The sequence below is a fragment of the Vipera berus genome (genome assembly GCF_964194415.1).
Source record: "Vipera berus genome assembly, chromosome: 1".
NCBI lineage: Eukaryota > Metazoa > Chordata > Lepidosauria > Squamata > Viperidae > Vipera > Vipera berus.
The window spans coordinates 625,115-645,308 of NC_138202.1; the positions used below are offsets into that span (position 1 = coordinate 625,115).

The window sequence follows — 20,194 nt, forward strand, 5'->3', positions numbered from 1 at the left end:
GCACAGGGCGGTGGGGTGTTGACATTGGCAGAAGGTGCTCCCGTAGGTAGTCCGGACCCATGCCATGTAGGGCTTTGTATGTCATTGTTAGCACCTTGAACTTCACACGGAAGGCAACTGGAAGCCAGTGCAGCGCACGGAGGAGAGGTGTGATATGGGAGTATCGGGAGGCTCCCCAGAGTGTCCGTGCCGCTGCACTTAGTGGTTGATGTTAAGGGTTTTTTATATAAAAGGTAAAGGTAAAGGTTCCCCCGCACATGCGTGCTAGTCGTTTCCGACTCTAGGGGCCGGTGCTCATCTCCGTTTCAAAGCCGAAGAGCCAGCGCTTGTCCGAGGACATCTCCGTGGTCATGTGGCCGGCATGACTAGACGCCAAAGGCGCACGGAACGCTGTTACCTTCCCACCGGAGTGGTCCCTATTTTTCTACTTGCATTTTTACGTGCTTTCGAACTGCTAGGTGGGCAGAAGCTGGGACGAGTAACAGGCGCTCACTCTGCTACGCGGCACTCGGGATTCGACCCGCCAAACTGCCGACCTTCTGATCGACAAGCTCAGCGTCCTAACCCACTGAGCCACCGCGTCCCTCCTTTTTATATATATTTGTTTAAAGATTTATGTACGTTGTCTAGAATCCCATTGTTTTGAGCTGGGTGACCATATAAATGTTCTAAATAAAAATAATGTAATGTAATTTATAGTATAGTATAGTATAGTATAGTATAGTATAGTATAGTATAGTATAGTATAGTATAGTATAGTATAGTATAGTATAGTATAGTACAGTACAGTACTGTACAGTACAGTACAATACAACACAACACAACACAACACAACACAAAGGACACCAGCACAGTGTATCTGATTCTTACACATCCTTTGTAAAAAGATTAAGACCATATTTCAATCCACAACTTGCAAAACTATCACTACATTGTCCTTAATGCCTGGAGGACACCCCAAAACCCATCAGCCACCTCTAAAATGACATCACCAGCTCCCTGATAACGTTAGTTATTTCAACCTTAGAAACAAAAATATTTTAAACCAATTTGAATGCATGCTGTCTCCTCTCTAAGGGCATTGTCAGCAAAGTTTGGGGGGGGAGGAAACCCGCCCGTCCCTTGAGCAGCCCAGGTGAGATTCGGGGGTCCCGGGGGCCTCTTGGGACAAAAGGAGAGGACGGAACAAAAGTCCTTGACTTAGAAGCACAGAACCTCTGTTACTAAGTGACTCAGACCCAGTTTTAACAATGTTTTTTCCACTGTTGTTAAGTGAGTCTCGTGGTCATTAAACGGATCCGGCTTCCCCCATTAACTCTGCTTGTTGGAAGAGCCAGCGGGGAAGGTCACCAATGGGGATCACGTGATCCCGGGGATGCTCCAGCGGCCGAGGGTCTGAGGATGGGTTGCAGCTGACTTTTTCCAGGGCCGTCGTAGCTTTGAACCGTCACTAAGTGAACTGTGGTAAGTCGAGAACCACCCATATTAAGGAGCTGGATGTGCTGGACGGGCCTGGCCAGCAAAGCTTCCGCGATCTTCAAAAATGAAAGCGAAACCTTGGCTTTGAGACACCCCCCCCAGCAGCCTTTGCCGCCCCTCCAAGGCCTGTTTCCCAGGACCCTCTAGCCAGCCCGGCCAGGAAGGATATTGGCAGCCCCCCCCAAAGGATTTTTTGTCTTCCATTTTTAATTCCAGCGGTGGGGGGGGGAGCCTCCTGGTTGGACCCTTTGCACTCATTTCTCTTTCTTTCAACGGCTCTCTGGTCAAACTTCTTTCCAGTTATCTGGATCTTTAGGCATCCAGGACCCTCCTCCTCCTCTTGCAGCTTCAGAGTGCTAGGGCTGGAAGGGACCTTGGAGGTCTTCTAGTCCAACCCCTGGATCAAGGTCGGAGACCTCACAGAGCAAGCCAGGTTTTACTGATGTTGATCTCAAAAACAAAGGACATCATCACGTTTGAGCCTCCTCCTCCTCCCCCCTCCTTCTTTTCCTCCTCCCCTCCTCCTCCTCCTCCTCCTCTTCCTCCTCCTCCCCCTCTTCTGGACAGAGAGGACCAAATGGTTTGAAAGAGGGGTCAAAGAGGCCATCTAGGTCCCAACTGAACACCCCTCCCTCAACAGAGGGGGAGGGAGCCAACATCGTCCATCTCCAGTCCACCACACAGCCCTTCCAGCAGTTCCAAGGAGGCTCCACCCCCACTTGCACCCCTCAGGTGACCCCGAGGACACAGAGATAAACCTCCAGGTGGCCTCCACGACTCTCTAAAAGGAGGCAAATGACCAGCTGTCTGCGAGGAGTATAAATCCTTCCATTTCCCCACCATCCCAGTCAGAGCTGAAGAAGCTTCTGGGATGGGAAGCGAAACGTCTTCAAAGGAGAAACAAGAAAGTCCAGTGGCCTCTTGAAAAAGAAGCACCTTTGGGGACGGCCATGACCCTGAGTGGCTGGGAATCTCCACAGACCCTCAGCCTGTTACAAGGAGAGCGGGAGCCTTGTGCTTCCAGACCTGCAAGTTGCCCTACCAGACTTAGCTCATCTGGTCGTGATTCCTGGCTGGTCTACCCGGCAAGGCTGACGGGTCTTTAGGGGGAAATGACCGTTGCTGCCCCCCACCCCTTGCTGGTCTGCAGGTGTGTTTGTGTGTGTCCAGAAAGCCTCACTTTCTGCTCCACAGAAAGGACAGGACTTCCAAATTCCCGGCCGGGTCCAGGATGCTCTCGTCCATTGTGGGGGGCCGCGGGGGGCCGGTCTGTGCCCCTGCGGACACTCGGTCCTGCAGCTGGTGGAGGGCTTGCGCGAGAGCCTGGCGCTGCCTGGCCTGGCGCCTGGTCATCAGCCCCACCTGGGTCTCCAGCTGCCCCACCTGCGTCTCCTGCTTCTGACGGGCCTTCCGGTAGGCGAGGAGCAGGGCGCTGCAAGGAGAGAGGGACAAAGGGGGGGCTGAGTAGGGGGTCCCAGAGCAGCCTGGGAGCCCCATTGCCCACGGAAGGACCGGCGGGGCCCAGAGAAAGCAGGATGGGTCTTCCCTAGATTTGGTGTCCCACAGATGTGCTGGCTGAGGTCGATGGGAGTTTTAGTCCAACACAGCTGGGGGGGGTGTCAAGGGGCTGTGGGAGGCTGGGACAGCCCATCTTGTTTCCCTCCTGGCCACTCCATGCTAGGTTGTAGCTGGTAGACCGCTGCTGTCCATGGCAGTTTAATCTTAAACTCATACCTCATCAGAAGGTTTCTCAGGGTGTAAGGCCCCCCCTGGAGGGTCTGGAGGCTGAAGGGCCACCAGGGGAAAAGGGGAGCCCCTCCCCTCACTTACCTGTGGGCTTGGAAAAACTCCTGCATGAGCTCCATCTCCTGTGCCTCATGGGCTCTGCAGTCCTGGCTCTTCTCCTCCAGGTCCACCAAGAGAGTGTGCAGACGGTCCTTCAGCGCCTGGATCCTGCCGGGGGCCGGAGGAGGTGAAGGTGAGGAGGAGGAAGCCCCCCCTGGAAGAACGAGAGGGGAGGGGTCCCCCACCCCGGGATCAGCAGCCTCCCCCCCCCCGTCATTGGCACCCAGAAGCCTGGCTGGAAGGGAACGATGGGGCAGGGAGTGCCCAAGGGGGAAGCCGGCTCTCCCAGGAGGGCCGAACTTTCCAGCCCTTTGAAGACGGGGGGGGGGGGGGAGAGAAGGTTCACCTGCCCCCCCACGGCCCACTTCTTCAGCCTTTTTGCAGGATACAGGTAGTCTTTGACTTACGACCGTTCATTTAGTGGACCGTGTTGTGGACTGGAGATAGACAATGTCATATCCCCCCCCCCGGTAGAGGGAGGGCAGCTCAATTTTGACCTAGAGGGTCTCTTTGACCCCTGCCTGGTCCCCTCTGTTCAGAATGGGGACTTTGCCCTCTTGGAAAGAGCGGCCTTGGTCTTTCACGTGCCGATGGACGGCTGAATCCGCTCCTCATGGCTTTCATTTCCTACGTCAAGAACCCTCCTCTAAAACAGGGCTCTTCAACTGCCAGAATCCCTCAGCCAGCGTGCCGGGCTGAGGAATTCTGGGAGTTGAAGTCCGCCAGTCACGAGGGGGCCATAGTTCCCCCACGCTGGCTGAGGAATTCTGGGAGTTGAAGTCCGTGAGTCATGAGGGGGCCATAGTTCCCCCACGCTGGCTGAGGAATTCTGGGAGTTGAAGTCCACAGGTCATAGAAGGGCCAAGCTTGAAGAGACCTGCTCTAAAAGGATCCAAGCGACCAGCTCTTTGCAAGGAGTACAAATCCTTCCGGTCTCCACTATTCAGTCAGAACCGAAGAAGCTTCTGGGATGAGAAGCGAAACGTTTTCAAAGAAAAAACCAAGAAGGTCCAGTTGCCTCCTGAAAAAGCATCTTTCGGACAACCGTGACTGAGAAAATCCCTAGAGGGTCCGGACGGTTGTTAAACAGAGCACAGCTCAACCTATGTCTGGCTTACCTGGTATTTTGTGAGCATCACTCTTAGCATGCGGGGATGGTGTATATGTGTTTGTGGGGGGCTGTGAGACTGCAGCCATCACCCCCTCCTCACTCCTCACCCCCTCCTCAACCATTTGTCTGAAATGGTATAGGGCAGGGGTCTGCAACCTTGACGACTTTAAAACTTGTGGACTTCGGCTCCCAGAATTCCTCAGCCAGCTATGCTGGCTGAGGAATTCTGGGAACTGAAGTCCACAAGTCTTAAAGTCGTCAAGGTTGCAGACCCCCGGAACAGGGTTTCCTGCCTGAGCAGGGGGTTGGACTAGAAGACCTCCAAGGTCCCTTCCAACTCCTCCTCCGATGATGATGAGGAGGAGGAGGCCTGGGCTCTCCATGTCAGCCTGACCTTCCCTCCTTTCCCTCCGCTGAAGCTGGGCTGCCTCTGCAAATCGGAATCTCAGGATTTCCCAATGCAAGTTTGCATCTCTTCTTTTTTCTTTTTTTTTAACGGATTGTACATCAGATTGTACAAGCTGTGCAGTTCTGGCAGGTAAGTGGCTTGCAAACACGGGTTCACTTGAGGCCGCTGCGAGCAAACTCCGGAAGGCAGCGGGGCGGTGGAGGGGTTTGATGTGGACAAAGCAACCTCTCTTTTCATAGGGGGGGGAAGAGGCAGAAGGAGACACTTTTACAGGTCCTTGACTTACGACCCATTTGTTTAGCGATGGTTCAAAAAGCTACAACTGGAAAAAATGTCCTTTCACTTAAGACCGTCCCAGGATCCACTTGAAATTTGGGCGCTTGGCAACCCGGCACGTATTCTTGACGGCCGCAAGGTTTCTGGGTGGTATATGATCACCGTTTGCAGCCTTCTCTCCGGCAAGCACAGTCCAAATGAATCAGGACAGAGCGGGAAGGGACCTTGGAGGTCATCTAGTCCAGCCACCCTGCCCAAGCAGGAGACCCTACCCCATTCCAGACAAATGGCTCTCCAATCTCTTCTTTAAAAACCTCCAGCAAGGAAGCACCCACCACTTCCGGAGGAAACTTCCGTTCCACGGATTAATTGATCTGGGATTATAAAATAACAAGAGCTGGAAGGGACCTTGGAGGTCATCTAGTCCAACCCCCTGCTCAGGCAGGAGACCCTACCCCATTCCAGACAAACGGCTGTCCAATCTCTTCTTACAAACCTCCAGTGATGTCTGTTCCACTGGCTAATAGGAATTAATTAAGCTATTAGTTAATTGGAATCATTTTTTTTTAAAAAAAATGGGGGAAGTCGGATTTGCTTAGCCACCTCATGATTCACTTAACAATCGCAGCGATCCCTTTAAGGGCCGTCCAAAAAAAAAAAAGTTTGCAAAATCGGGCGTGGATGGCTCAACCAGCTGCCTCGCTCAGAAAATGGAAATACTTTCCTGAGTTGTGGTGGTGAGTCAAGGGTTACCTCTGTGCACCGGCTGCAGAAGGAGGATTTAACATTTTCAATCTCCAGAAACCGAGACAGAAATTGAGAGATTTCATTCTGATGTACCCAGCCGCTCAGATTGGGATGCAAATCGCCCGGCAAGCCATAATAAACGCTCTCTCTCTCTCTTTCTCCCTCCCCTGGGGGCTTAGAAGGAAGCTGGCATTTGTGGGACTGGATATGATTTTATTCCCTTGGTTTACTCGGACTTTAATACTCAACGTGCAGAAGAAGGCTGCCAATTTCGGAGGGGGGTGGGGGGGGCGCGTTCCTTCTAAATTCCACACTCAGCATTTTGCATTTTACATTTCAAATCCCTGGGTTGTTTCCCCCCCCCCCCAGGGTTCAAAAAACCCCAAAGAGAGGGGCCCAGCCACCAGGAGGGACCCCCCCTTCTCCTCCTGAACTCCCCACTGCTGGACTTCAGGGGATGGAGGTGGCAGCAGGGAGGGGTCTTTCCAGCCCAATGGGGGGGGGCACAGAGCAGCTCTGCGCACAAAGGCAGTAGAGACCGTCCGTTGCATTCCTCCTGGGTGGTGGTGAAGGGTCTTCTCACCCCCTTCTGTGGGTGGGGGGAGCAAAGAGGGGGGCAGCATGGCACTCCCTTCTCTCACAACTAACAACATTCCTCCCACCCCCCCCCAGGGAATTTTTTCCCCCTTCCCTTTCCTCCTGGAGCCCCCCACGATGCCAGGGGAGTAGAGACGGCGCGTGGCATCCGAGCCGCTGTGCCAGCTCCCTTTATTATTTATTTTACTTCTTAAACTGGTTTGCCTCCCGTCTCGCTGCAAAGGGAACCTCACCGATCCGAAGTCTCCAGGCATCGGAGCCTCAGGGCCTCCGGCTCCGTCCGGGCCAGGCTCCCCTGCGCGTTCCTGGGGAGGCCATCGGGCGCAGCCGCCTGCATGTCGGTAGAGGAGAAAGCGGGTGAACGCCTGGCCAGCCACAGGCTTCCTGGCTCAAGGCGGAAGCATGCGGGGTGTGTGTGTGTTGTGCGTGAGTTGTGGTTCCTCCTGGACCCACATGCCCCCCTCACAAGTCACCCCACCCTCGTCATCCCCCGTCTCGACTGCTGCAATGCGCTCTGCATGGGGCTGCCCTTGAAAAGTATCCAGAAGCCATCCAGCGCTGCGTGGTTTGGGCAAGTCTAGATTTGCACCCGGCACCACCTCTCTTGCGGGAGCTGCACAGCTGCCGATTTGCTTCCGGGTCCAATTCAAGCTGCCGGTTGTCATCTTTAAGGCAGGCGCCACCTTAAGGGAGCCCTGGTGAGAATGCAGCATTGCAGGCTGACTCTGCCCACTGCCAAGTGTTCGATTCTCACCGGCTCAAGGCTGGCTCAGCCTTCCAAGGTCGGTAAAAGGAGGAGCCAGATGGTTGGGGGGGGGGAACAATACGCTGACTCTGTAAACCGCTTAGAGGGGGCTGTGAAAGCAGCGTGAAGCGGTATATAAGTCTTATTGCTTCTCTCCTTCCCCTTCCTTCCCTCCCTCTCTCCTTCCTTTGCACTCTTTCTTTTCTACCTTTCTTTTCTTTCCTTCCCTCTGCACCTTTTTCTCCATTTTTTTTCTTTCTCTCCTGCTCACTTATGTCCCTTCTTTTTCTCTCCCTTCTTTCCCCTCCTTCCTCCCCTTTCTTTCTTTCCTTCCTTCCTTCCTTCCTTCCTTCCTTTCTTTTTCTTTCCTTCTTTCCTTCCCTCCCTCCCTCCCTCCCTCCCTCCCTTCCTTCCTTCCTTCCCTCCCTCCCTCCCTTCCTCTTGTAAGAGCCCTGTTGGTGCAGGGGTGAGAATGCAGCATTGCAGGCTGACTCTGCCCACTGTCAGCAGTTTGATCCTGACCGGCTCAAGATTGACTCAGCCTTCTGTCCTTCCAAGGTCGGTAAAAGGAGGAGCCAGATGGTTGGGGGCAAAGAGGCTGACTCTCTAAACCGCTTAGAGAGGGCTGTGAAAGCAGCGTGAAGCGGTATATAAGTCTAAGGCAGGGGTAGGTAACCTCGGCTCTTTTATGGCTCATGGACTTCAACTCCCAGAATTCCTGAATCAGCTGACTCAGGAATTCTGGGAGTTGAAGTCCATGAGCCATAAAAGAGCCGAGGTTGCCTACCCCTGGTCTAAGGGCTTCTACGATTGCTGTCCGGTCTCTTCTTGAAAACCTCCAGTGACGGATCACCCACAACCTCCGGAGGCAATCGATTCATTTTTCTGATTATTTTTTCCTCACAGCCAGGAAATTCCCCCTTGATCCTATGCTGGATCTCTCCCTGATGAGCTGCCACGACTTTCACTTCCTGTCCTGCCTTCAGGTGCCTTGGAGGACAGGTGGAGCCCCCTCCCCAGCCCCCCAGGCACCGGGGACCTGCCCTACCTGCCCCCCTCCCCACCCTGGTCGGTCTCATGGCTTGACCGGCCCTTCGGCCAGGCTTGGCCAATGGCGGGAGGGGGCCTCCTCCCCCTGCAGGATTGGGGACCCTTCCCAGCACACCTGTCTGTCCTGGGGAGGGGCAGCCCTTGGCGCTTCCTGACGTCCAGGCTGTCGGACGGCAGGGCTCCGTCCTGGGTAGGGGGGCTTTCCGGCATCCCTGGAGGGGGGGTGTCCCCTGGGATCCAGGAGGGGCACAGAGGAGTTGGGGGGGCTCTTACCCCAGGGTCCTCCTCGCTGCTGCTGCTGCTGCTTCCTCCTGTTGGGGAGGGGTCCAGCTGTCCCCGGAGGGCCCGGTGCTCCCGCTGGAGGGTCTGGATGACCAGCAGGCAGGCGGCCTCCTGGGCGGGCAGCGTGAGGGTCCAGAGCGCCAGGCCCCGCTTGGCCGTGGCCGCCAGCTGCAGCCGAGTGCCCAGCTCAGCCAAGGCCTCCTGGGAGGGGGGCAGAGGGAGAGGGAGGGTGGAAGGGGGAAAAGGGGCCCGCAGGCAGCCCCCCCCCGGGCGTTTGGGGGGGCACGAGGAGGGAGGACGGAAGCCATTCCCTGGGCTCCCCCAGATGAGGCCCCTTCAGCTCAGTTGCAGACCCCCCCCTTGAAGACCCACCCGCTGCTTGGGATGGGGGGTCAGGGGGGCCCAAGAGGGCAGACGAAGACCGTTCAGATTTATGACTGCAGCCGGGAGGAGGATTTCTGTTGCTAAGCAAGCGGTTGTTAAGTGAGTCATGTCCAATTTAATGACCCTGTTTTGCCAGGGTCGTTAAGTGAATCACGTGGCCGTTAAGCGAATCCAGCTTCCCCACGGACTCTGCTTGTCAGGAGCTGGCCGGGAAGGTGGTGGACGACAATGATTCCCATCCCAGGATGCTGTGACCATCATAAGAACAGGTCGTCCTCGGCTTATAACCATTCATTGAGTGACCGAAGTGACAACGGCAGTGGAAAAGGTGACTTATGACCGTTTTTCACACGACCATTGTGGCACCTCCACGGTCAGGCGATTTACCTTTGGATGCTCAGCAACTGACTCATATTTACAACGGTCGCAGGGATCCCCTTTTGCGACCGTCTGACAAGCAAAGTCCGAGGAGAAGCCAGGCCCACTTAACAGCCGTGTTACTGACTGCACAACTGCAGTGTTTCACTCAACAACCCTGGCGACAAAAGTCGCAAAAAGGGGCAAAACTCACTTGACGAATGTCTCACTCAGCAACCTAAAGCCTCGGCTCAGATGAGGTCGTAAGTGGAGGACTGCCTGGTACAGAGACCGAGAGCAATTGGCCAGCCCGGGTTTTGCAGAGGTATAAAATAAAACTGTGTGTCTGGGGGGCGGGGTGGAACTCCCCAGGGAAGGAAAAAAACCCTCAAGAAAACAGATGAAAAAGGGAAGCCAAACCCGCACGGAATGGAGAGGGACGGGAAAAGGGCCACCTCGGGCTGGCCGGCTGGAGTGCTCTGCGCGGCAACATTTTGCTGCAGCTCTCCCTTGCTCAGGAACCCGAGGCCACTGCCGATCTCTTTCTCCCCCCCCAAAAAAAAGACAGGACCCCCCCTCCCTCCACTGCCTGCTCACCCGGCCGCTGTGCAGCTCCCGCAGTAGCCGGCCCTTCTCCATCCCGGGCGGGGGGTCCGGCCTGGGCAGCGCCTCCTGCAGGGCCCTCCGGCCCTCGGCCACCCTGGCTGCGATGCCCGCGCTGAGCCTGGCAGCCACGGGGCCCAGGCCTGGGGCGGGCGGGGGGGCGGGCAGCTTCAGCAACCTCTGCTCGGCCCGCAGGTGCCCGATGGACGCCCGCAGCCGCTGCCTGGCCTCCTCCTGCGGGCTGGCCAGTTGCCGGGAGCTGAAAGGGAAGCAGATGGAAGTTTCCCAGAGACACCCAGCCTTGGCCAGCTTTCAGACGGGTGGACTTCAACTCCCAGAATTCCTTAGCCGGCTTTCAGACGGGTGGACTTCAACTCCCAGAGTTCCATCTCTTAAGACTAACTGGATTTTTTCTGAGGAGTTTTGGACGCAAAGAGTGCCCCCCCCCTCTGGCCCTTTCTCCTGGCTCACCCTCTCCCCTCCCTTCTGTGACGACCCCACCCCAACCCCCCCCAGCCCCTCCCCGGTACCTGTCCCGGACCCCGTCTTGGTCCCAGGGACTCCCGTGGGGGACGCTGCAGGCTTGCAAAATCCGGACAGCCTTCTCCAGGGCAGTCTGGGGGTCCTTGGATGCCCCTACCAGGAAACGCAGGGAGGGAGATATCATAGAATCCTAGGGCTGGAAGGGACCGCAGAGGTCATCTAGTCCATCCCCTGCTCAAGGCAGGAGCCTTCCGCCTGTTTCTGAAGCCTCCAGCAAGGACCCCGAACTATTCCACTTACTTACTCAATCCCAACAGCAAACGTAAAGAAAATAAAATGATGGATGAATAATTTTAAAGAAATAAAACAAATAAAATTGATGAAAGCTTGTGCCGTTTAATGAAATTTGTGGGTTGGAAAAGGGGGTGGTCAGGCTGCCGGCCCCCTTGCGTCCCCCCCCCGGCCTGGCCCTCACAGCTCCGGCGGGGCTGCTGCCTTCAAAGGAAGCCCACGGCATCTGGATGCCACGGAGGATTGTCCCAAGGTGCTTTTTTTCAAAAGGCAACTGGACTTTTTTGGTTTTCCCTTGAGGAGGTTTCGCTCCTCATCCAAGAAGCTTCCTCAGTTCTGCCTGAATGGAAGGCTTGATGTTCTTGCCATCATCCGGTCGTTGGCGCTCTCTCTGAGGGTCGTTGAGGCTGCTTGGAGGCTTACCTGTGCCTTTATCCGAGGGGCCTCAACAACTCTGAGGGAGTGCCAACGACCAGACTGACTGCAAGGAATATAAATCCTTCCATTCTCCACCATTCAGGCAGAACTGAGGAAGCTTCTGGGATGAGGAGCGAAACCTCCTCAAGGAAAAACAAAAAATGTCCAGCTGCCTTTTGAGAAAGCACCTTTGGGGCAACCGTGACCTGGGTGGCTGAGCACTGCATAGACGAGGGAGGACTCTGTGTGTGTGTGTGTGTGTGTGTGTGTGTGTGTGTGTGTGTGTTCCAACCCCCCAGGTGAAATTCATTTAAGACCTGACCCCCAAATCACACCCTTTTCCCCTTCCCACACCTTTCACTTTGGGGCCCTGCTCTTTTAACCCCCTAACCAGCCACCTCACGGTGTGTGTGTGGGGGGGAGCCTTGTACCCCAAGAGTGTGTGTGTTTGTGAGAGAGACAGATGTTTAAACAACATCTGTAAAAGAAAGCAAGAGACTTGCAGGCCTGTTGGGTGGGTGTGGGTTATTGTTTCAGTCTTCCAATGCGGGGCTTGGACTGCTCTCTGCGGCCCCCAAGGAAATGGGGCAGGGTGTGGTCAAAGATGTACCCAGCGGCTGAAACCTCTTCCTTCTCTTCCCCCCTCCTCCATTTTCTCCTGGGTCTCTGGAGACCCTTCCTTCTGCATGGCTATTTATTTATTTATTTATAGCCCCTTCCCAGGGACCTTCTGGTGGGGATGGAAAGCAGGCGGAGCGAGGTCCCACCTTGCCCTACCCCAAAGTGCCCCCCTCCCCCTTTTGCGGCCCTGTGGGGGGGAGGGAGAGAGAGAGACGGTCCCCCGCTTCCCGGGGTCTCACCTGCCCAGGGCGCCTCTGCTCCCGCCTCTGGGCTCCCTGGGTGGTCCTCCGCGGCCGTCAGCGCCCAGAGGGTCTCGTAGGCCTCCAGGCAGCGTTCGCTGGAGGGGAGGAGGGTCAAGGGGGGAGGGGGTAACAGGGGCCACTCAGACCCAGAGACCGCCCCCCCACCTCCCCAAAGGAGATGGTCTTCTGGATGCTGCCCCCCCACTGGATTAAGGGGAGGGGCCCTCGACGGTCCCTGCTCTTCCCTCCTGGCAGCCCTGCGAGGTAGGACAGGCAGGCTAGATGGGGAGGATCAGCCTCCGCCCCAGAGCGGGCCCCGCCTGCCAATCACCAGCCCCCAAATTCATCCAGGTGAGGCTCTCTCTGCGGCTCAGCTGAAGCCAGCAGGAGGGGTGAGAAGCCCCCCCTTTCCTCCACCCCGTTTTTCCTGGCTCCCCGGAGACCTCGTCTTTCTGCGGGGCTACTTATTTATTTAGGGTGGGGGGGCCCTCCCAGAGACCCTGCCCCCAAGGAGGGAAAAGGCAGGCGGCCCCCGGTTGGGCCCAGAATGGAGTGGTGGGAAACTCCTGGAGGGAGCTTTGCCCCCCCCCCCCGGCGACTCACCTGCTGCGGACGGCCAGGGCCAGGGCGGTCTGGCAGGACTCCTGGCGTCCGAGCAGCAGGCTGAGGTGCTCCGCATCCGTCTTGCACTCCCGCAGGGCCTCCGAGAGCAGCCGGTGCAACCCCTGCAGCCCCTCCACGGACCTGGGCAGGGGAGAAGAGGGGGAGCTTGTACTACGGGTTGTAACCTAGGTGTTCCAAGCCAGCTGGTTGAAGAAATGGCCCTAATCGGGCTCCATTAAAGCGAACCCCAGGCGACTGGGAGGGTCCTCGAAGCCCCCCTAGACAAGGCACCACAACAGCTCGGAGGGAGCGAGGAAGGCCCCCCTGCCCCCCAAAGCACCCCCCTTCCAGAGGTCTGACTTGGAAGAAGGCCGGGGGGCAAAACAGGGGCTTCCAACTCCCTGGCAGGATGGTTGGGGGCCACGGGGCACTGTTACAGCCCTCCCCGGGACAAATCAGCCAAGCAGGGTCTCCATGCACGGGACCCCTGGCTGGGAGTCTTACAGAGATTGGGGTGGCACCCCGATGGAACTCTCCTCATGCTGGGCAATCCCCCACATTTCAACTGCCCCCCCAAGAGCAGGCAAAGGAGGGTGGGGGCGTCAGGGACCCCTACCTGTGGAGATGCTCCAGGCTGGGCTGGGTCTCTGCAGAGACGGAGGCTGGTGGGGTCTGGGTGGGAGGGGTGCCGGTGGACCCGCCGGGAGGGTGGAGGCCAGTCTGAGCAGCCCCCCAGGGATCCTGCAAGGGGCAGGTCAAGAGCACAGCAACACACACACACACACACACACGCACGCACAAACACACACACACACACAAACACACACACACACACACACACACACACACACACACACACACACACACACGGCCAAGGGTTACGTCTCAGCTCCATTTTGCTGAGCGCTTCCCCCCCCAAGCCAAATCAACCTAAATCATGGCAAACCAGCCGAAAAGTGAGCAAAAAGACAAGGGGGGAGAAGCCCCTCCCCTTCGGATCTGGGTGCTGAGCCCCCCCTCCCCCACCTGTGCCCGAAGGGGGCTCCCTTGCAGCACCTGGACCCCTTCCCCGAGGAGGGGGCCGGGGGATCCTCCGGAGCAGGTCTCCAGCCTGGACAGGCTCCCCTGCAGCTCTTGCACCTGGACGGAGAGAGGGGGGCAAGGGGGGGTCACTCAAACCCCAGAGCCTTTCAGATCCCCCCTCCAAGCAATTCCCCACAGACCCCAAAAGTGGGAGAGAGCGGGATGAGGAGCCACACTGCTACAGTGCCCGGGAGGGGGCTGTTTGAGGGGCTGCTGCCCCCCCTTAATTTTTGGTTGCTCATGAAAGGATGGAGAAGGAAGACCCTTCCCCACGGGGGGGTGCCCCATGCAGGAGCCACGGGGGGGGGGGCTTCTCAGTTGCTGCCTCCTTCCCTGGCATGAGACGCCCCCAAGAAGGGGGGCTTCCCCAGAGGTCTCTGCTCGGCCCTGGGATGAAGCTTTAGGCTCTGCTGGGTTGGGTGCCCCTTCCTTCCCTTCTCTTCCTCCTTCCTTCCTTCCTTCCCTTCCTCCATCCCTTCTTTCCTTCTCTTCCTCCATCCCTTCTTTCCTTCCCTTCTCTCCTTCCTTCCTTCTCTTCCTCCATCCCTTCTTTCCTTCCCTTCTCTCCTTCCCTTCTCTCCTTCCTTCCTTCCCTTCCTCCCTCCTTCCTTCCTTCCTTCCCTCCTTCCTTCCCTCCCTCCCCCCCTTCTTTCCTTCCCTTCTCTCCTTCCTTCCTTCCCTCCCTCCCTCCCTCCCTTCTTTCCTTCCCTTCTCTCCTTCCTTCCTTCCCTCCCTCCCTCCCTCCCTTCTTTCCTTCCCTTCTCTCCTTCCTTCCTTCCCTTCCTCCCTCCTTCCTTCCTTCCTTCCCTCCTTCCTTCCCTCCCTCCCTCCCTTCTTTCCTTCCCTTCTCTCCTTCCTTCCTTCCTTCCCTCCCTTCTTTCCTTCCCTTCTCTCCTTCCTTCCTTCCCTTCCTCCCTCCTTCCTTCCTTCCCTTCTCTCCTTCCTTCCCTCCCTCCCTCCCCCCCTTCTTTCCTTCCCTTCTCTCCTTCCTTCCTTCCCTTCCTCCCTCCCTCCCTTCTTTCCTTCCCTTCTCTCCTTCCTTCCTTCCCTTCCTCCCTCCTTCCTTCCTTCCCTTCCTCCCTCCTTCCTTCCTTCCTTCCCTCCTTCCTTCCCTCCCTCCCTCCCTTCTTTCTCCTCCTTCCCTCCTTCCTTTCCCTTCCTCCTGCCCTCTTCCCTTCTCTCTCTCCTTCTTTCCTCCCTCCCTCCCTCCTTTGCTTCCTCCTTTACTTCCTCGCCCCCTTCCCTCCCTCCCTCCCACCTCCGGACCCCCAGGCTAAGCCCCCCCCCAGGGCCTTAGGCAGGGCTACCGGGATCGGGCTAGCAGGAGCTCCGGCTCCCCCTGCTGGATCTGGTGGGCAGCGGCGGCGGCCCTGGGAGGGCGGGGGTCCCAAAGGGCGGACCTCAGCGCCCCCCAAGGGCCCTCCCCCTCCAGGCGGGGCTTTCCACGGGGGGGGCCAGAGGAGCCCCCGAGCGAGGGGGGCAAGCGCCGGGCCGACCCCGTGGGGCGAAGAGGGCCGGCCGGCCGGGGGGCTTCCTCCTCCCCAGGAGGGCCGACAGCCAAGGAAGCACGGCTGGAGTGGCGCCACCTGCAGGCCGAGGGGGGATCCAGATGTGAGCGGGGGGGGCAATGCCCGTCAGAAGGGGCGGGGCTTCGCTGACCCTCTGGGCCAGGGGTCTTCAAACTCGGCCCTTTTATGACTCGTGGACTTCAACTCCCAGAGTTCCTCAGCCAGCGTGCCTGGCTGAGGAATTCTGGGAGTTGAAGTCCGTGAGTCATAAAAGGGCCAACTTTGAAGACCCCTGCTCTGGGCTGTCCCGGGCCTCCCCCCCCGGCAACTGCCCCTGATCTGAGCATCTGGCGAGGGGGCTGGTGGTTCGCCCCTGGCCAGCCCCCCAAACTGCCCCCCCCGGTGCCCCCTACCTTCCTCTGGAGCTTTCCCCGCTCCTGCTGGGAGGCGGCGATGGAGGCCTGGGACCGGCTCAGGAGCTCCTGCTTGGCCTCCAGCTCAGCTCGGAGGGACCCGTTCCTCTCCTTGTAGAAGGCAAGCATCCTCTCGCAGGGGGGGTCCCCGGCCTCCTGGGGGGGAGACCCCCAGCTCCCCTTCTGCAGCTCCACCAGCCTGGCTTCCAGACCCTGGCACAAGGTGACCAACCAAGGGCCACGTTTGCCACCGGCCGGCCTTGGCAGAGCCCCACCTTTGAGGGGAGACCCCTCTGCCCCCACCCTGGAGGCCCCCCTCCAAGGCCAACGGCGGTCTGAACTAGCCCCTTGCTGCAGATGTGCAAAGATCAACAGAATTTTTCTGTTAAATTGGTTTATTTCTGTGAAAAATTCTTTTTAAAATTGGGTGGAAATTTTACTTGTTGAAAAGTGGGCAAGAAGACACACTCCACCTGCTGGCTGGAAATACAGGATACCAGACCTGGAAGGGACCTTGGAGGTCATCTAGTCCAACCCCCTGCCCAAGCAGGAGTCCTATACCATTTCAGACAAGAGGCTGTCCAGGCTCATCTTCAAAGCCTCCAGAGATGGAGCAGCCACAACGTCCGGGGGCAGGACGTTCAGGTCTGTGTTTGGGGGGGGGGTTCAGCTGCTCATCCCCCTCCCTCCTCCCTCCCTCCTGCCCCCTGCTCACCTGGGCCAGCTGGGCATATCCCTGCAGCTCAGCTTCCACGCTGGGAAGGCGGTTCCGGTAGGACTGGAGGACGTTCTCCAGAGAAGTGACCGCCTTGTCAACGTCGAGGAAGAGGTCAGCCTTCCCTGGGAGACAAAAGCACCAGGACTTTCCCGATCTTCCTGGACCACCTGGGATCCCCCAGCCCAGGTCAGTGAAGTCCAGAGGGGTCAACCCCCGGAGGTCAAGGTGGGGATGGGGGTGGGATGAACCAGGCCTGCGGACCAGGAGGAGGGATGGGGAGGCCTGGTGGGTCTCGGACAAAGGATCCCCTTCCCCTGGGAACCCGTTTGGGAGGTCACGTGTGAGAAAAGGCAGGGAGGGGGGACCAATCGGGGATGGACTAGAAGACCTCCAGGGCCCCTTCAAATGCTAGTCTTCTGGGGGGGGTCTCTCCGAAGGAGGCCGGGGCCTTGTGCTCTCCCAGGGCTCAACCTCCTTGGCCCAACGCAGCCGAGCTGCGGCCTCCGCAGACCGACTGGCGCTTCCGTTTCCAGCAAGAACCGGTTTCACCCGAAGCCCCGGTCCGTGGCTCCTTCCGAAACGAAGGGGCCGGGCGGGAGAGGAAGCCGCGGTCAGCAGCAACCCAGCGGCGGCAGCAAGGCTGGCGTTTTCTTCCCAGCTCCTGATTCGAGATTTCCCACGCTTTGCCCAGCGAGATCCAAGGCTCCCCCCGCCCCCCCCCGCGCCAGGAGGGTCTTACCTTCTTCTTCTGGACCGGCTGGAGGCGGAGGGGATGGGGTCCTGGTCCGCCTGGCAAAGAGGGACGGGCATCGGGGGAGGCTGGCACTGGACTCGGAGCCCAGATCGGAAAAAAACCCGTCCTCCTCCCTGCAGCGGAAGAAGGAGGCAGGGGGTCGGGCAGAGGTTTGGCCTGGGGAGGGGGCTCGACTGGGGCAGAGGGGGAGGGCGGGTGGGAAAGGAAATGCCCCCCTGGGGACGCCACGGACACGTCATCCTCATCATTCCTCGGAGACGTCTTTTGACGTCAGCCCTGGGATCTCTGGGTGGTCTCCTATCCAAGATTTAAGGCATGCAGAAAGCTGCCCTGCAACGCTCGGAAATCGCACCCAGGACTGGTGACTTCTGCTTAGTGACTGGATTGTAACAGGGCTGAAAAAGTGTCTTTTCCCCCAGGAAAAGTCGGGGCTCAAAAGTCAGGCGCTTGGCAACCGGCCTGTACTTGTGCAGCGTCCGGCCGCGTCCCGTGGTCATCGGTTGCGACCTTCCCGGCCGACATCCGGCAAGGATAGTCCACGGGGGGAGCTGGATTCACTTAATGACTTAACAACAGCACCGATTCACTTAGCCACTGTGGCGAGAAAGGTCGTAAAATGGGGCAGAACGCACTTAATAACCGTCTTGCTTAACGACAGAAATCTCGGGCTCAGTTGTGGCCGTAGGTGAGGACTAGCAGCAACAGTTTTTCCTCTTGCGTTGGGGTTAGATAAATTATTTCACTGCAGAGGTGCCCCAATCCTCCATAATACGAAATAACCTGCTTTTTTCTGGTGGATTTTCACCATCCCAGCTCTGCCCGGAGCCCGTGAGGGGGTTCCTTGGGCCGTTTGGACCACCCACCCGAGAAAAGTGGGGCTAAAGAGGGGGTGGGCACGGGGGGGGGGAGGGAGAAGGGACTGACCCGGCCTTGTCCCGCTGCAGCCGCTCGACCTTCCCCTGCAGCCGGGCGATGGTGACCATCAGGCGGGTGATGCGCTCCTCGTAGTGCAGGACGGCCTCCTCGCCAGACTCCTCCTGGGGGCCTTCCCCGCCGGGGGGGCCCAGTTCCCCCTGCAGCCCACGGGGAAAGGGGGAGCATCAGCCTCCCCCCAAGATCCAGAGGGGCCCTCCCGGCTGGGGGATTCTGGGGGTTGAAGTCCAGCCGTCTTAAAGCTGACCTGGCTGAGGAATGCAGGATTAGACCACCTCCCCTCTGCCCCTCCCCTCCTTTGCCCCCTGCAGGCCACCCTGGAGGGCCACCCGGCCACTGCTTGGCCCTGGACTCGGGCGTCCGCTTTGGCCGAGGGCTGCCTTGGACGGGGCAGGAAGCCCGGAGTTGCTTTCTCCAACCAAACACCGGAAGCCAGGAATTTATTTTTTGGGGGGGGGCAGAGTTTCCTGTGTTTTCCCCGGGAACAATGACTTGTTTGTCCCTCCAGTATGAATCCCCTCCACTCCTGGCTTCCAGACTGGGGGGGGGGCGCGGCTGGGATGCCAGGCCCGGCCTCCGTCCAGGGACCCCTCGCAAGCCCAGGGCAGCTTTGCCAGGCAAGGAAACCGGGAGTGTTGGTGATGCCCCTGGCAGCTGGCGAGCCTTTTGCTTGCTATGCGCCTGGGTGATTGCCAGGGCCCCTCAGAGATCAACCAGTCCACCCCAGCTGCCCCCAAAGCAGGAAAGTAGAGCACTTCATGTGGGAAAGGACTGCTTAACCGGGGTTTCTGGAGTTCTAATGGAGACTCGGGAACCCTCAAACTGGACCGGAGGCTTTCCCATGGGACCCCCCCCCAATTCTCATCTACCTCTTCCATTCTTTGTCTTCGTTCTGTCTTCTCCCCCTGCAAGCAGGCTGGTTCTTGGCTCCGTCCTGGCCCCGTTGGATGGCGGCTGGCTTTTCCTGTTGATCTGCAGCCTTCCCAGCTTCCCTACATGTTTCCTGTCCTCCGTGAGGGGAAGGGGCTGTGCCCTGGTCAAGCCTCGCCTCGCCTTCATTCATGGCCCGACAACCGGCCGTATTTATAAGTGTGACACAAATCGGGACAGACAACCATTAGATTTTGTTTCAAAATTAAGACTGGGTGGACCGTAAAATCTGTGCTGGGCCCCTGTGGAGGTTAGGGGGCCCTGTAGAGACGGGGGAGCCTCGTACGGAGGATTAATTTCGCTTCATGGCACAGCATAGGGCAGCGTTCCTCAACCTTGCAGCTGAAGCTGTGCAGCCGAGGAACAGCTGGGGAATCTGGGAATGGCTGGGGAATTCTGGGAGACAGCTTCAAGCCAGCAAGACTGAGGAACATTGGGGCTGCAGTGAGTTTACAGTCGGTGTAACCCTAAGCGGGCAGGACTGAGCTATCATCGGCAGCGTCTCTGCTTCATTGTGTGTCCGTTGCAAATGGTTGTATTAATTGAATGCAACAAAAAGAAATCTTCAGGGAAAGAAAGAAAGAAAGAAGAAAGAAAGAAAGAAAGAAAGAAAGAAAGAAAGAAAGAAAGAAAGAAAGAAAGAAAGAAAGAAAGAAAGAAAGAAAGAAAGAAAAAGAAAGAAGAATAGAATAGAATAGAATAGAATAGAATAGAATAGAATAGAATAGAATAATAACTTTATTGTCACTTTGAATGCACACTAATCGGCATACATTAAAATGAAATTTTGTTGCATTCAGCTCTGAAAGGGTCACCGCCTCTGACATACACTTCATAAATATGACAAAAATAAATGAACACAGAATTGCGCATACAGCCACATATGTGACATGACACAGAGAGACCAGGCAGTCTGGTTCGGGTTAGGTCTACATCTGCATGGCGGGAAAAATGAACCTTGCCAGGCCAAAAAAAGAAGAAAGAAAGAAAGAAAGAGAAAGGAAAAGGACGGAAAGGAAAAAGAAAAAGTAAAGAAACAGGAAGAGGATAGAGAAAAAAAGGAGGAAGGAAGGAAGAAAAAGAAAAGGCAGAAAAGGAAATAAGGAAAAAGGAAGGAAAGAGAGGAAGGAAGGAAAGGCAGATGTCCACAGACGAGTGCGACAAAGGCCTACGTTCCCGTTTACACACAGCGGGGGCCGTTTTCCAAGGCAATTATGGCTATAGCTCAATAGCGGGGGGGGGATGCCGGCTGGGGAATTCTGGGAGTTGAAGTCCAGGCCTCTTAAAGGAGCCGCGGTTGAGGAACGGGACTC

The 20,194-nt window shown here is 57.4% G+C and overlaps 1 protein-coding gene across 1 annotated transcript; it reads right to left on the reverse strand.

The window, feature by feature from the left end:
- Positions 1–626: 626 nt before the first annotated feature.
- Positions 627–18,910, reverse strand: USHBP1 (USH1 protein network component harmonin binding protein 1). Its single transcript, XM_081342919.1, has 15 exons — positions 18,821–18,910; positions 17,943–18,091; positions 17,004–17,131; positions 16,262–16,386; positions 15,547–15,759; positions 13,599–13,682; positions 13,159–13,283; positions 12,543–12,683; positions 11,937–12,034; positions 10,416–10,521; positions 9,880–10,144; positions 8,533–8,742; positions 6,698–6,795; positions 3,310–3,432; positions 627–2,911 (listed from the first exon to the last, which is right to left on the reverse strand). Exons 1-15 carry the CDS (start codon positions 18,827–18,829, stop codon positions 2,656–2,658), a joined length of 2,130 nt encoding a protein of 709 aa, XP_081199045.1. The 5' UTR covers positions 18,830–18,910; the 3' UTR covers positions 627–2,655.
- Positions 18,911–20,194: the final 1,284 nt, after the last annotated feature.